The 13,850-nt window shown below is 37.6% G+C and overlaps 1 protein-coding gene across 1 annotated transcript in view; it reads left to right on the top strand.

Moving 5' to 3' along the window:
- TDRD12 (tudor domain containing 12) overlaps positions 1 to 13,850 on the top strand; it is a 58,363-nt gene that overhangs the window by 20,056 nt on the left and 24,457 nt on the right. The window contains exons 11-19 of the mRNA XM_088800190.1: positions 1,370 to 1,450; positions 3,006 to 3,066; positions 3,458 to 3,565; positions 5,999 to 6,184; positions 7,817 to 7,973; positions 8,496 to 8,623; positions 10,025 to 10,216; positions 10,458 to 10,586; positions 12,894 to 13,011. Coding sequence (XP_088656316.1) covers positions 1,370 to 1,450; positions 3,006 to 3,066; positions 3,458 to 3,565; positions 5,999 to 6,184; positions 7,817 to 7,973; positions 8,496 to 8,623; positions 10,025 to 10,216; positions 10,458 to 10,586; positions 12,894 to 13,011 — 1,160 coding nt within the window. The remainder of the gene's footprint in view (positions 1 to 1,369; positions 1,451 to 3,005; positions 3,067 to 3,457; positions 3,566 to 5,998; positions 6,185 to 7,816; positions 7,974 to 8,495; positions 8,624 to 10,024; positions 10,217 to 10,457; positions 10,587 to 12,893; positions 13,012 to 13,850) is intronic.

The raw sequence follows: 13,850 nt of genomic DNA, 5'->3' as shown, positions 1-13,850 counted from the left end.
CCCATATGGGAATTGAACCGGCAGCCTTCAGAGTTAGGAGCACAGAGCTCTAACCGCCTGAGCCACTGGGCCGGCGCCGGCCCTCATCTTTCCTTTTTTATGGAGCATGGCTATAATAGCTGCTTTAAAATGTTTAATAATTACCACTTCTGAACCATCTTGGGGTTGGCACCTGTTGATTATCTTTTCCTTTGATAATTGATCTGAGTTTCCTGGTTCTTTTTGTGTTGAGTAATTTTGGTTTGTATTCTGGATATTTTGAATATTATGATGTGAGGCTCTGGTTTCTGTTAAAGTCCTCTGTAGAATATTAATTTTGTTGTTTTTGTTGTTCATTTCGTTTAGCAGGAAGTCAACAACTCCCTTAGGTTCAGACCTCAATTCTGTCTCTCTTTCTGTGAGTGTTCATTATAATGTTAGCTCAGTTTCCAAATCTTTAGTATGTGACTTGGGTCTGTTCTGAATATGCTCAACTTGGGATGACCCTGGGATTTATGCTGGGTCATACACAGAAATAGGGGATTCTCTCTCCCCTATATCTTTCTCTTTTTTCAGTATTTTCTTCACATTCACCATTTTCCAGATGCTCCATCTCCCTGTTCCTCTGGCCATATGGATGGGTTTCTGTCTGAGAAACTGCCATGTGGTTCTGTGTGATTGGGGCCACTTGTGGAGCAAAACAGCAATAGAAATGAGAGAATAAAAAGATGGAGCTTGTCCCTACACAGTCTTTAGACCATGGACTCCCTGTTTCCTAGTTCCTCTAGAGGGAGGGGAACGTTTTCTCTTAGGGTTTTATGTGACCGCACAGCTGTTGCCATTGTAGCATGCAGTCCCGTGATCAGAGCTGGCCTTGGGCAGGGCCAGGAGAGAAAAAGAGGAAGAAAAAATCAGTGAGGATTCCCCACACTCTGTTTGAAGCCTCCATTGCTGGTTCTCTGGCTTGAAATAGAGGGTTTTTCTCAGAGTTTTTGATTTCTACGTCCTTTACACAGTTCTAAGTCTCAGGTCACCCTGAGGTCAACACTAAGAGATAGAAGGTGAAAGCCCAGGGAACTGTCCATGATTCTGGTTGTTTTTTACGTTTTAACTTCTTGCTCCTATAGTTTGTATTTTGTTTGGTTTCCAGTGATAATCAGTAGCAGAGATGGGCTAGAGTGGGTTTAACTCCCTCTTGGCAAACACCAGAACGGTCAAAATGGTTTTTTTTACTTAAAGGGCTCAGCTCTAGTTCTCACATAAATTTACCTATATAGAACAACTTACTCCTCAGTGGTGCTTTTTAAATTTTCTCCCAGAAAATAAAAGTATTTTCAGGATTGGGGTAAATGGGTTCACAAATTTTAATAAATGCTTTTTTGATTTCTAGTGCTTTATGTCAGAGGTCAAATGAGAGACCACTTATATTGACTGAGAAGAAAGACTACAATGAGAAGAATGGCTGTGTGAAGTACGAATGCTTTTCTTGGCCTAAATTTTTTATTGAAATAATGGTGATAAAATTATAAGCTTAGAGAATTTAATATGATTTTAGTATTAATTTCAGACCTGCAGCCCCATTAAAAAACATACATGCAGTGTCTTCTGCAGACTTTGAAATTAGTTTTTTTTTTTCATTTACGTAAGGTAGATTTTTCTGTTTAAAACTCTGTTCCACTGTAAATAGTCATTTTCTGCCTTGAAATGAAGGCAGAACAATTTTCTCTTGGTGAAGTGAACAATTTTATGAAATAAATTAGATATAGTTGATCTTTGGGGGCTGTTGACTTTATATGGGTTGGTATTTGCTTTCTTCCAAGTTTTCTGATGTTGGACAGGTTTATCACTTGTTGGATAAACTAATTATTTGCAGTGTGGAACTTGAGGATATTTTTTGTCCTGCCAGATTCTCAAAGTATTCACTTACAAGTTGTTAACAATAGAGTAATAACTTCATTTTATACTTGTTTAATCCACAAAATATTTCATACCTATTTTTAAGATTTCTTACCATACCAACCTAAAAACACTCTTACACGTATATTCCAAGTAACTGGCTGCTCTGAAGCCACCAGAGTAACAAAGAATTTAAGCCAGTTCAGAGGTGGAAGGTCATGCTGTATCTACTGATTGGCTTGGGATGATTTAGGATGCCCTGCTTCCCAGAAGCCAGCCACACTGTGGCCCTGTAACGGCCCGTCATCCAGCAGGAGCTCCTCACAGGGGTTTTCAAGGGTGGTGATTCTATAATTTAGTTGTAATATTGATGAGGTCATGGGAGGAAGCGAGCACAGCGTTTACCTACTCGGCCATCTTGACCGGAAGTTCAGGAGCTCCTCACAATGTTCCAAGGCCAGGGGCTTTGAAGGCTGCCATGGAGCCCACAGATCTGGGTTGGCACCTGAGTTGACAGCCTCCTCCTGGGATATCCCTTCACCCTCATACCTGAAAGTTGTGGTGTTACAAGTGGTTATTTTTCTTGGAACAAAAGACCTTGCATTATCCATATAGCTCATTTCTTTCTTTTATTACATGAAAGTATTACTTAATAAATTAACCCTGAGATAACTGTTGCCTTTTATGTTTGTGTTAGAAGGTTGTATCTGATCTCCTATTTGGCTAAATGCCCTTTACTTAGTACCCGCTGATTAAATTATACCAGTTATTCTACTGTGGGTTACAGGGAGCTTTAAAGTGTTCAAGATTAAACAGCAAAGAAGGAAGGAGGCAATGGGTTTATTAGGAACATGTGATGACCTGGTGATCTTTCTCCTTGTTCAGAGCTGGTGGTCCTGTGATTGACAATTCAGCCTGGGGCCTCGGGTGGGTGGGGGAAGCATGGGCCTGGCATGACCCACCGTGGCCCTTGTATCACAATAAACAAGGCAAAATAAAATGAGCAGTGATTTTATAGCTATGCTTTGGGATATATAATTCACTTACGTCAAGGAAGAATTAAAATAATAGTTCAATTGAAGAAATATAAACACTTTTTTCCTTTCAAGTTGCCTGTAACTATTTTACAGATTATTGCAATTTTTAAATCCTGATCCTTTGAGAGCTGATGGAATCTCTGATCTGCAGCAGGTACTACAACTCTAAAAAAATAAAAATAAAAATAAAAAAGAAAGAAAACTGTTTACTCTTTAAATCCTTCTCCTTCCTCCCTCTAAATATGAGATCAGAAGAGAAACCCCTTCTATTGGGAACTTTAGCTGAAGACATCTTTTTAGAAATTGTCCAGTGAATTATTGCTTGAGAGAAATTGTTTTTTCTTTTTAATTAATTGTTTGGTTTTAAATTTGGGTAATAGATGCTCTTCCTTTCATTTTGGTAGTTTTGGGGGTTTTTGATAAGCATATACACCTAGGTGACTTACATTGAAATCAAATTCTTGTATTTTTTTCACTTCCGTAAAGTTCTTAATGTTCTGTGCTAATCCTGCAGGGCAGAGTTGTCTAACATCCGTGTTTTCTAGTTGCAGAAGTTGAAGTTGGGCACACAGCAGCCCTTCACAGTGCTCCGGAACAAGATCGAACCTTGCTTATCCATTGACACGTCGCCACTTTTGGCAGACCTGAAAAAGGTAAACGTGCTTCTGAAACCAAACTCAAGAAGGGATACTGACGTAATGTAGAAGGATTTTTAATAAATGCTTTTAAGGTTGCATTTGTATAATTTCTTTGCTTTTGAAATTCTCGTTTAAGCTTTTATTAGTAATTATTTATTATAATTATTATTTATTCTTAAGTCCAGGTTAATTTCTTACAAATGAATAATTTTTTTGTGTGGAGAAATCCCTGTTTAACTTTTAAGTGCTTTTCTGAATTAAATTTTCAAATGTGCCTGTGGAATGGGGCTTGCAAGGCACAAGTTGCCAGGGCAATTGTAATATACTTTTTAGCATTTTTTTTCAAAGTTGCTTTATAGACCTGTGGTTTCCCTTAGTAAATTGATCATACGTGTGCATCTACTTCCTACTTGATACAAAAACAACAACAACTTAAAATTTTTTTAAAAAAGAAAGGAAGATGGAACCACAAGGATAAATAGCATAAAAGGGAAGTCTTTAGGAAAACAGCTTCCCACAGGCTTTGAGGAGATGGGAAATAGGCAACAGAGTATGGCTGAGATGCCCCAGGAAGCAGGGAAGTTGGCAAGGGTCGTGCACTTCCTTACCTGTTTCCACAGCCAGATTCTCAGGAGGGAGATTGGAGGCTCTTTTTGGAGAAACTGAGTGGCCCTAGAGAAAGACCTTTGGATGATGCTGTCTGGAATTCTCCCAGTAAAAGGGTCTGCTTCTGCCCTGTCTTCCTGCAGTGATATGACTCTCACACGGAGATGAGCTTTGCCTCACCCACGGGTCCTCTGGTCAGCTTTTAGTGGCCTTCCTCAGCCTGAACAGAACACCAGGGATTATTAGACATTAGAGGAAAGCCTCACCTAAGGAAAAAAACCCCGAACAACTCCAAAGGCGACAAACACTGTAGGGAGTAGAAGAAAACATTAGAAAATAAATATCCTCAGAGATAAGAGAAGATATATATTGCATGTATTTAACAATAACAGGGTACTGTCGAAAATTCAGAGAATAAAAAAAGGTTCTTGGGAATTCACAATGTTATAAAAATAAAAATCAATAGTAGACTTGAGAGGTAAAATAAAAGCTATCAGGGGAACAAAAAGACAAAAGAGATGGAAATGAGGGGCAAAAGAAAACTTGAGGGCCTGACCAATGCGCTATGCACCTGAAGACATGAAGTAGAATAATATTGAATGTCAGCTATAACTAAATATATAGGTATATGTAGTCACGGGGTGTGGAGTGCAACACAGGGAAGAGTCAAAGGTATTGTAACAACTGTGTAAGATGTCAGAGGGCTAGTGGCTTGGGGAGAGGGTCATTACTTCATGAGGGGTTTAGATGTCTGTTACGTTGCTTTGTACACCTGAAACCAAAAGAAGAAAATTTGAGGGTCAATTTGAGGTCCGATACCTGAAAATGGGATTTCTAGAAAGAAACGATGGAAGAGGGCAGAAAAGTCTGAGAAGAAGAACATGTGAATGATTTCTAGACTTAATGGATATGACTCTCCAAATTAAGAGAGTTTACCTAGCACAGGCCCAGCACAACTTAGAAACAAGGTAGTAGAATGATGTTGTGACGTGTCTACACTGGACGCTTCAGACGTGGAAGTTTCCAGAGAGAAGAAACTGGTCCCACACGCGTGGTCAGGAATCGGAATGGCTTCAGACTTCTCCACAGTAACACCAGAGGAGCATCGACCCCAACATTCTAATGAAAAGTTATTTCTAACTCAGAGTCCTATTCTCAAACTGTCAATGAAGTATGAGGGCAGAATGAAGACATTTCCAGACATACAAAATCTCAGATTTACTTCCTCTGTTCCCTTTGTCAAGAAGCTACTGAAATATGTTCTCCACCAACACAAGCAGGTGAACAGAAAAGATGACGTGAGTTGCAAACAAAAGGGTGACGGTGCAGGAAGCTCCCAGGATGACCACTGCGTTCCAGGTGCAGGGAGGAGTCATTCCTGCTTGCAGTGGGGTCAGGGCCTCCACTTCACGGAGATGATGGTGCTGATAAGTCCGCTTTTTGGAAGACAATATCATTGTGGCTGGACAACTCTACCCTGTTGGAACATTTGGGAGGTTTTAATGACAATTACATAGAAAAATAAACAAAAAAGTCCATATTTTAAAAAAGCTTTACAAGTGAGTTGATGCACCGACAGATTACTAGAAGGAGGGGAGAAGAAGTCACATCCTAGCTGTGGTGAGCTTTAAGCGCCTGGTTCGTCAGTGGATCGCCTATTGGATCCTTTTCATTTGGAGCCCATTTGATGTTAGGAAAGATTCAGTGGGACTTAAAAGGTAGGTCTTGGAAAATGCCAGGGTGAGCAGTGTATACCCATTGTTGGGGGTAAATGAGCAATTAGATGGGTTTTTAAATTAGTTTTCTATACTTTATTGTGATTTTTTGGTTGTTGTTTTGTAGGCTCTTCAAAGAAATAAGTTTCTGGGACCTAACCACACTGAATCGTACTCTTGGCCTCCCATAGCACGTGGCTGTGATGTGGTTGTCATTTCTCAGTGTGGAAATGACCCTTTGTTGTACCTTCCACCAGTGCTTACGGTTTTGCAAACGGGGGGCTGCTATCAGTCATTACCGAGTAGAAATGGAGTAAGTTGAAGACAATTTTGTTTCACAACAAAATGGATTAAACATTTATTTTTAAATTTTACACCTAACCTTTCGTAAAGTTTAGGTTACGTTATTCATTTAGTTTCCAAACTGGCAGGACAAAAATCCATCCTATGAGAAACTTTTCTCTTACCACAGTCATCAGTTTTCCACACCCATTCTCACCTTGACCCCCAGTGTGGGCCATCCACTGAGACAAGAGAGTCCTGGCTTTGATAAATAAATACATAGTTCATAAAAGTATTTCACTGATTTAATTCATCTAATTGTCACAGTGACCCTATGAGATGGTCAGGCCATGTATTCTTTTCACAATTTTATAGATGCAAAAATTAACTCATGAAAAGTTACCAGTATACATTTTAACAGCTGACAAGTGGGAAAAGAAGTAGGATTAGACTTTAGGTTTTCTGTCCTCTTTTCCCATATTCTTGCAGATATTTTCACAGCACCACTCACTGTTTTATAATCCCACTTTTATTTTTCCCCTGTGTAAGAATCCGAAAATAGCTGAGAGAGATGATGGGAAGGAGAGAAACGCGGTGTGAGGATCAAATGACAGTGGGGTAGTGACATCTGCTTTGCTGGGTTTTGGTTGGTAGTTGAACTGATGTCCTGTCAGGCCTTTGTCTCAGATCCTATCCCAAAGGACACACTACAGAATGTTCTGCCACTCATTGTAAGGTGGAACATAGCAGTACAAAAAGACACTTAGAATTGCATTTTAGAAAAGATTCTAGTTTATTTTTCTAATTGTGCTATGTAGTTTAATGATTTTCCTTTGAAAAATGGCATTAAATAAGTTAAGTATTGATTTAATAAAACTAAATGGATACCCTCAATTAGTTAGCAGCTGACCACTGTTGATGAGACACAGAAAGTGTTGAGATAGAACCCTGGCTGGACCAGGAAAGGAGGTCCAGGTCTTGTATCCACTCTGCTTTCTCTGTGTCTCCCTGTTCAGCCTGCTTTGTAGCCCTGACACCTGGAAGCTAGAGCTCACCTGGATCTTCGTAAAGGAAAAAGGAGACTCATTCTTGTCTTCAGCTAATCGAGGGAGGTATCCAGGAAGGTGTTTGGCAGGCAGTGTATCTTCAGGAGATATTTGGCAAGTGGAAGGCAAGGTTCAGAAGGTGCTATAGGAAACTCCAATCTCCTAAGGAAGAGATGTTAACGTTTTTAAAGGCCCCTTTCAGGAAGCAGTTAGTTCATCTTTGTGCTTAGGAGCAGGAGCTCTAGAGCCAGACTGCCTGGCTTCAAATCCTGTTGCTACTATGTATTAGCTGTGCAGCCTTGGGCAACTGACTTCACCTCTCTGTGCCTCAGACTCCTCATCTGTGAAATGAGGTAGTACTAGGTCCTATCCTGTAAGAGTGTTTCCAGGACTAAGTGAATTAATATTTGTAAAATGCTTAGTTTAAGCTCTAGGAACAGATGAGTGTCTAAATCCATTTTAATGAAACTGTATTTTAACTTTTCTGACCTCTATGATGATGATAAAAATGTATGTAGTACTTACTCTGTACAAGGAGCTGTTCTACATGCTTCACATATCCTGTGTTCGATTCTTAACTTTTGTCCAAAATTATGTGAATTTGTGTGTCTTCGCAGCCTCTGGCAGTCATCATATGTCCTGGGTGGAAAAAAGCCCAATTTATTTTTGAATTATTGGGAGACTATAACATGTCCTCCAGGCCTCTTCATCCTATGTTGTTAACAATTGGACTCCACAAAGACGAAGCCAAAAATATGAAGCTTCCAAGGGGGTGTAAGCATCCTTTCAAACTGTTTGGTTTTCTCCACAGAACACAGTGGCACCTTCCCCGGGCAGGCCTGGGAGCTGCCGATGACACAGGGCTGTGTCGATGCAGCCGATGATCCCTAGTCCAAACTGCCCTTGTCAATTACCGATGAGTATAGATGATGAAGGTTTGATCTTGGCTCACATCTGTGAGAAAATAAGAAAACTACGTGATTTCATTCATTTATCAACTATCTACTGAACGAACACCTACCATTTTGTTAGGTGTTGACTAAAACCCTCCCTGTCTTTTAGGAGAGCAAAACCTGGTGGGAGCCCTAGTATGTAATCAGATAATGGCAGGGTTGGTAACAGAGGTAGTAACCCAGGAAGGCACACCCTCCTGCCTCACCCACCTGAGTAAGAAAAACAGCTTTTTGTCTTATTAGAAGGCATTTCTGGAAAGTATATGGAATCTTATTAAAGGAAATGTTAGGAAAACCTGTGGGAAATCTAAAATGTTAATTGTTGTTTTCTTTTAAAATGTAGGTGATGTAATTGTGACAACACCACATAGTCTCCTGAGATTTCTCAAATATCAAAGCTTGTTATTTCTTAGACTCTGTCACCTAATTTTGGATGAGGTAGAAGTATTATTCTTTGAAGCTAATGAACAAGTGAGTATGATATACATTTAGTTGTCATTAGTATTCAGAAGTATATATAATTAAAGTCTTCACTGCTTTTAGGAGTCAAGAAAAGTGTCTAGTTGGGGAAGAAGCTTGGTTAGTCTATAAAAGTTTCCCTTTAACTTCTATGATTAAGAAGAGAGAATGTTTATCTGAAATTTCCTTCCCAATATTAAAGGTCTCTTTAAAGAGCAAAACTTCTTTTCGAGGGTGGTTTTCTAAAATATTTAATATTTTTCTGGTTATGAAAGCCATTTTTATTTTAGAGAATTTGAGAAATAGAGAATAGCACTTGAAAAGCCCCAACATCCATAATCCTACACTCAGACGTAATCACTGTTACTGTTTTGGAGTATTTCCTTCTTTTTCATAATTCCTGTGTCTATTGACACATGTAGTTAACAATATCAGGCCCTTACTTTATGTGCTAATTTATAACTTGCATTTTTCAGTAAATAGCGTTGTATTGTTACTATTCTACAGTATGATTATTGGCCATATGGCATTGAATCCTAGGGACATCATTTTTTTTAATCATTTTATTTTCAGACATTTAGCATCATTTGTGTGTGTGTGTGTGTGTGTGTGTGTGTGAAGAACATACATCTTCTTGCATGTTTCCCTTAGGGTAAATTCCTAGGCAAGGGATTGATGGATCAAAGACTGAATTCTTGTAAGGCATTTGTTGGAAGCAGTGTAACATGATGACCAAGAGCATTCGTTTGGTAGAGGTGATGGCCCCAGGTTCAAGTCCAGGCTTTGTTACTTGACTATATGGGCCCGTGCAGGGTTTCTGAACATCTTTAAAAATCTCAGTTCTTATTTGCAAACTAATATCTAGAATACTACATTGTAAGGTTGCCTTTCTAAAGGTGTATACTGATTTACACTCCCTTAGGTAGTGTGCCGCCATGCCACACACCCTGCACCCCTGACAGTGGAAGGCCCCGGTCCAGCTTTCTTTGCCAGTCTGATTGTTAAACGTGGCATCTGACTAGTTTAATCTGTATTTCCTTGATAACTTGTTAGGTTGAGCATGAATTCATACTAGTCATTTGTACCTATTCTTCTATGAGCTGCTTCTTCATTCCTTTGCTTATTTTCTGTCGGTGGGGATCATCTTTTTCTAATCAGTTTGTAGAAGTTTTTGTATAAGGACAGAAATCCTTTGTTACATATGTTGCACATCATTACCCAGATGTTTATGTTTCAGTTTTGTTTAGACCTAACATTTTTTCCTTTTTAGTTTTTTCCTTTACTTTTATGTTTGTGAAGGCCTCTTCCCACTCTGAACACAAAAAATATAAATTCTTTATTTTTTACATTCTGTCAAACTAACGATTATTCTCTTTTGAAATGCAAGTGAAATTAATTACGCTAATTTTCCAGATGTTTGCTATCTTACATAACTTTAAAAAAAATGCTGAAGTTGACGAAAGGGAATCTGCACCACATCAGATTGTTGCAGTTGGAGTTCATTGGAACAAGCATATAGAACAGTTACTCAAAGAGTTCATGAATGACCCCTACGTTGTGATCACAGCCATGGAAGAGGCTGCTCTCTATGGCAAGGTCCAACAGGTAATGAGTCGTGGGGGGGAGTGGGGGGCTGATGAACACAGGCAAGTAACCTTTGTTTCATGGCTTAATATTAAAAGATTATAGCTTTGATTTCATACACAAGTCTGTAATTGTGTATTTAAATTTATATTGGTTTCCTACACATTCTTTTCTATTAAAATCACAACGTAACCTCTGCAAAGTAAAACTGGAGCACCTTGAACATTTTAAAAATCACATTGTTTCTGTATTTCATTACCAGGTAGTACACCTTTGCCTAGAAAGTGAAAAAACCTCTACTTTACTCCAAACTCTTGATTTCATTCCAAGTCAGGCACAAAAGACCTTGATCTTCACCTGTTCTGTAGCTGAAACTGAAATCGTGTGTAAGGTGAGCCCTTCCACGCATAGAACATTCTCAACTGTTTGTTTAAACTGTGATTGAATATTGAGTCATCAGAGAATTACTCTGGTAGTTAAATATTTGACGGGGGAATAAAATGGTGCAAGTTCAACATCAGTCAGAATGGGTTCTGCTGCAGAGTGCTGGTAGCAATGAAAAAGGACATCAGGAGGCCTGAGATTGAGGGGAGGAGCCAAGTAGACGGGACAAGCCTTTCATTGATGCAAACTGTCCCCAAAGGGAGTAGTGCTTTACACTTTGTCACGGCAGAGCATTAAAAGGATTCATTCATGAAGAAATGCCAACATCTTCTGTACCCTCTACTTAAGAAAATAGAGAAGATAATACTCAAATATATCGTGTCGCTAGAAAAGCCAAATACATGGACTAAAGATATGTTTAATCTAATTGTGTATAAATTAATGCTAAAATGTAGAAATGAGGCCAAATAAAAAATAAAAAATAAGAGTCAGTAGTATTCTCAAGGTCTATCAGTGTTGTTGCAAATGGTAAGATGGACTTTGAGAATATTATGTTAAGTGAAATAAGTCAGACTGAGAAAGAAAATACCACATGACCTCACTTATATGTGGAATCTAAAGAACAGAATAAATGAGCAAACAAAACAGAAAGAGACTGAGAGATATAGAAAAAAACTTGGTTGCTAGAGGGGAGAGGGAAAGGGATGGGGGAGAAAGTGAAGGGATTAGAAAGTGCAAATTAGTAGTCACAATATAGTCATGGGATGTGAAATATAGTGTGGGGAATATAATCAACCATGTTGTAAAAATCATGTAAGGTGCCAGATGGGCACTGGACTTATCAGGGGCATCACGTCATACACTGTGTAGGTGCCTGACCACTGTGCTGTACACCTCAAGCTGAAGTAGAATAATATTGAAGGTCAACTATAATTATATATATAGTTTATAATATATAATATATATTATATATATAATATGCCAGATGGGAATAATAATGTATATGTTATTAATATAATATATATTGTATGTAATATATTATATATATTATATATACATCATATATACAATATATATTGTATATATACTATATATTATATTATAGCATGTATTATATTTGTAGTATATATATTATAGTATTATATATTATATATTATATTATAGTATATATTGTATATGGTATATATACATACACGTATATATGTATATATTATTAATATATATAACATGTGTATACAATATGTATATAACATGTATATTATATATATTGTATATGTAATATATATATTATTATACACATATAATATATATTAATATAATACAATATAATTTATAATATGTAATACAGTATATATATATATATATTCATGGCATATGGAGTACAGCATAAGGAAGATAGTCAATGGTACTGTAACAGCTATGTAAGATGTCAGAGGGGTAGTAGCTTGGGGAGGGGCGTTATCACTTTGCGAGGGATGTAAGTGTCTAACTATTACGTTGCTTTGTACACCTAAAACTGATTTAAAAAAATAATTGAAAGAAAAGAATCAGTAGTACATCCACATTTCAGCACTAATGGACTAGTAGGTGTAGTGAAAAAGCCCCGATGGACAGCAGTACCATAAATTTCGCGTACGTGTACATTAACAGTTGACCCTTCAACAACACAGGTTTGAATGGCGCAGGTCCACTCATGCATGGATTTTTTATAGTAAATACATTCAGTACTACAAATGTATTTTCCTTCTGACTTTCCTAATAACATTTTTTTCCTCTAGCTTACTTTATTGTAAGAATGTAGTATATAATACAGATAACATACAAAATGTGTGTTGATCGATTGTATATATTATTGGTAAGGCTTCTAGTCAACAGCAGGCTATATAAGTAGTTAAGTTTTTGGAGAGTCAAAAGTTATAGGATTTTTGACTGCTTAGGGGTGGTGGTTAGCACTCTTACCCCGTGTTGTATATACAAGGGTCAGCTGTATATACAAATATCTGTATAAGTAGTATGTACACACATATATACATACACACATATATGCATGCACATGTGCATTGTTTTAAAAGGCAGGAAAATAGTTTTAGCAAAATAACGTTTGTTTCATTTGAGCACGTTTTTAGATACAAACTGTAGAAATTTGGAAACGTATTTATTTAAATAACAATCATCTCATTCTTAGAATTGTTTGATTCGTGAGCTAATACCCTCACAGATAGTTTTAAGAGGTTTATATTGATGATTATTGACAGAACAATTGTCTTCAAGTTCTGTTCCTGACTGTGAACTGCCCTCTTGGTTTCATCTTTAGGTAGTAGAAAGCAATTCAATATTTTGCTTGAAAATGCATAAAGAAATGCTTTTTGATTTAAAAAGTGTTTTAGAACAGTGGAAGAAGAAGTTAAGTTCTGGCTCTCACATTGTATTAGGTAAGTGTTTTGATTTCTACTTACATTTAGAAAAGGCAGAGCTAATAGGAATCATGCCTTCAATTCATTTATATATAGCTCATCTCTGAATTTCTCATCATTTCTTAGACTTATTGAGAATTCATTAGTAATCTGAATTTCAAAGTGAAAATGAACCTCCACTAAGATTTTGATGTTGAGGTGGATGTGTGTCCCCCAGGAGGCAGCAGCCCTTAGTCTAGACTTTTCCCTGGAGTTCCAGTTGGAGGATCACTGTCTCATTCATACAGAGGGTGCCAAAAACATGTATACACATTTTAAGAAAGGAAAAAACTGTATTAAAATTGTAATACTCAATATATACCGCTAACAAAGGATGAATACGAGTCACGTTTGACGTCTGCAATTGCAAGAGGTGCTCAAAGTGGTTACCATCAGCGTTCAGACACTTCTGATTACGGCGAACTACTACTTGAGCAATGTTGACCAAAGTGTCCACTTGTATACAATTTTTTGGCACCCCTGATATATACATACATATGTGCCTATGAGGAAACATGTCATAGATGACTGTTAAATTTAATATTAGAAATGTAAAAATCAAAATGTATAAAATACGTGTAAAATAGGTATGGGCGGCCTAGATTTGTAATAAAAAGGGGCATTTTTTTAGAGGTAAAAGGGAGACCACTTTTCTCCAATTCAGTCACTGGCTGTGACATTTTTGGGAAAAATGGAAAGGAAGCTTCTTTGCATCTAAAAAGTAAAATGCAATAAAGCAATGTATTGAAGTATGCTCAGTGGAGTAAGTATGGTAAAACTCCAGCCTCATTTCAAATTGTCGGAATCCTTTTCTCCAG

This window comes from Rhinolophus sinicus, chromosome 8 (genome assembly GCF_057876585.1).
Source record: "Rhinolophus sinicus isolate RSI-liver-muscle chromosome 8, RSI-T2T, whole genome shotgun sequence".
In the NCBI taxonomy this organism is placed as follows: domain Eukaryota; kingdom Metazoa; phylum Chordata; class Mammalia; order Chiroptera; family Rhinolophidae; genus Rhinolophus; species Rhinolophus sinicus.
The sequence above is the reverse complement of the archived record's forward strand: the minus strand, read 5'-3'. Positions and strand labels throughout refer to the sequence as shown.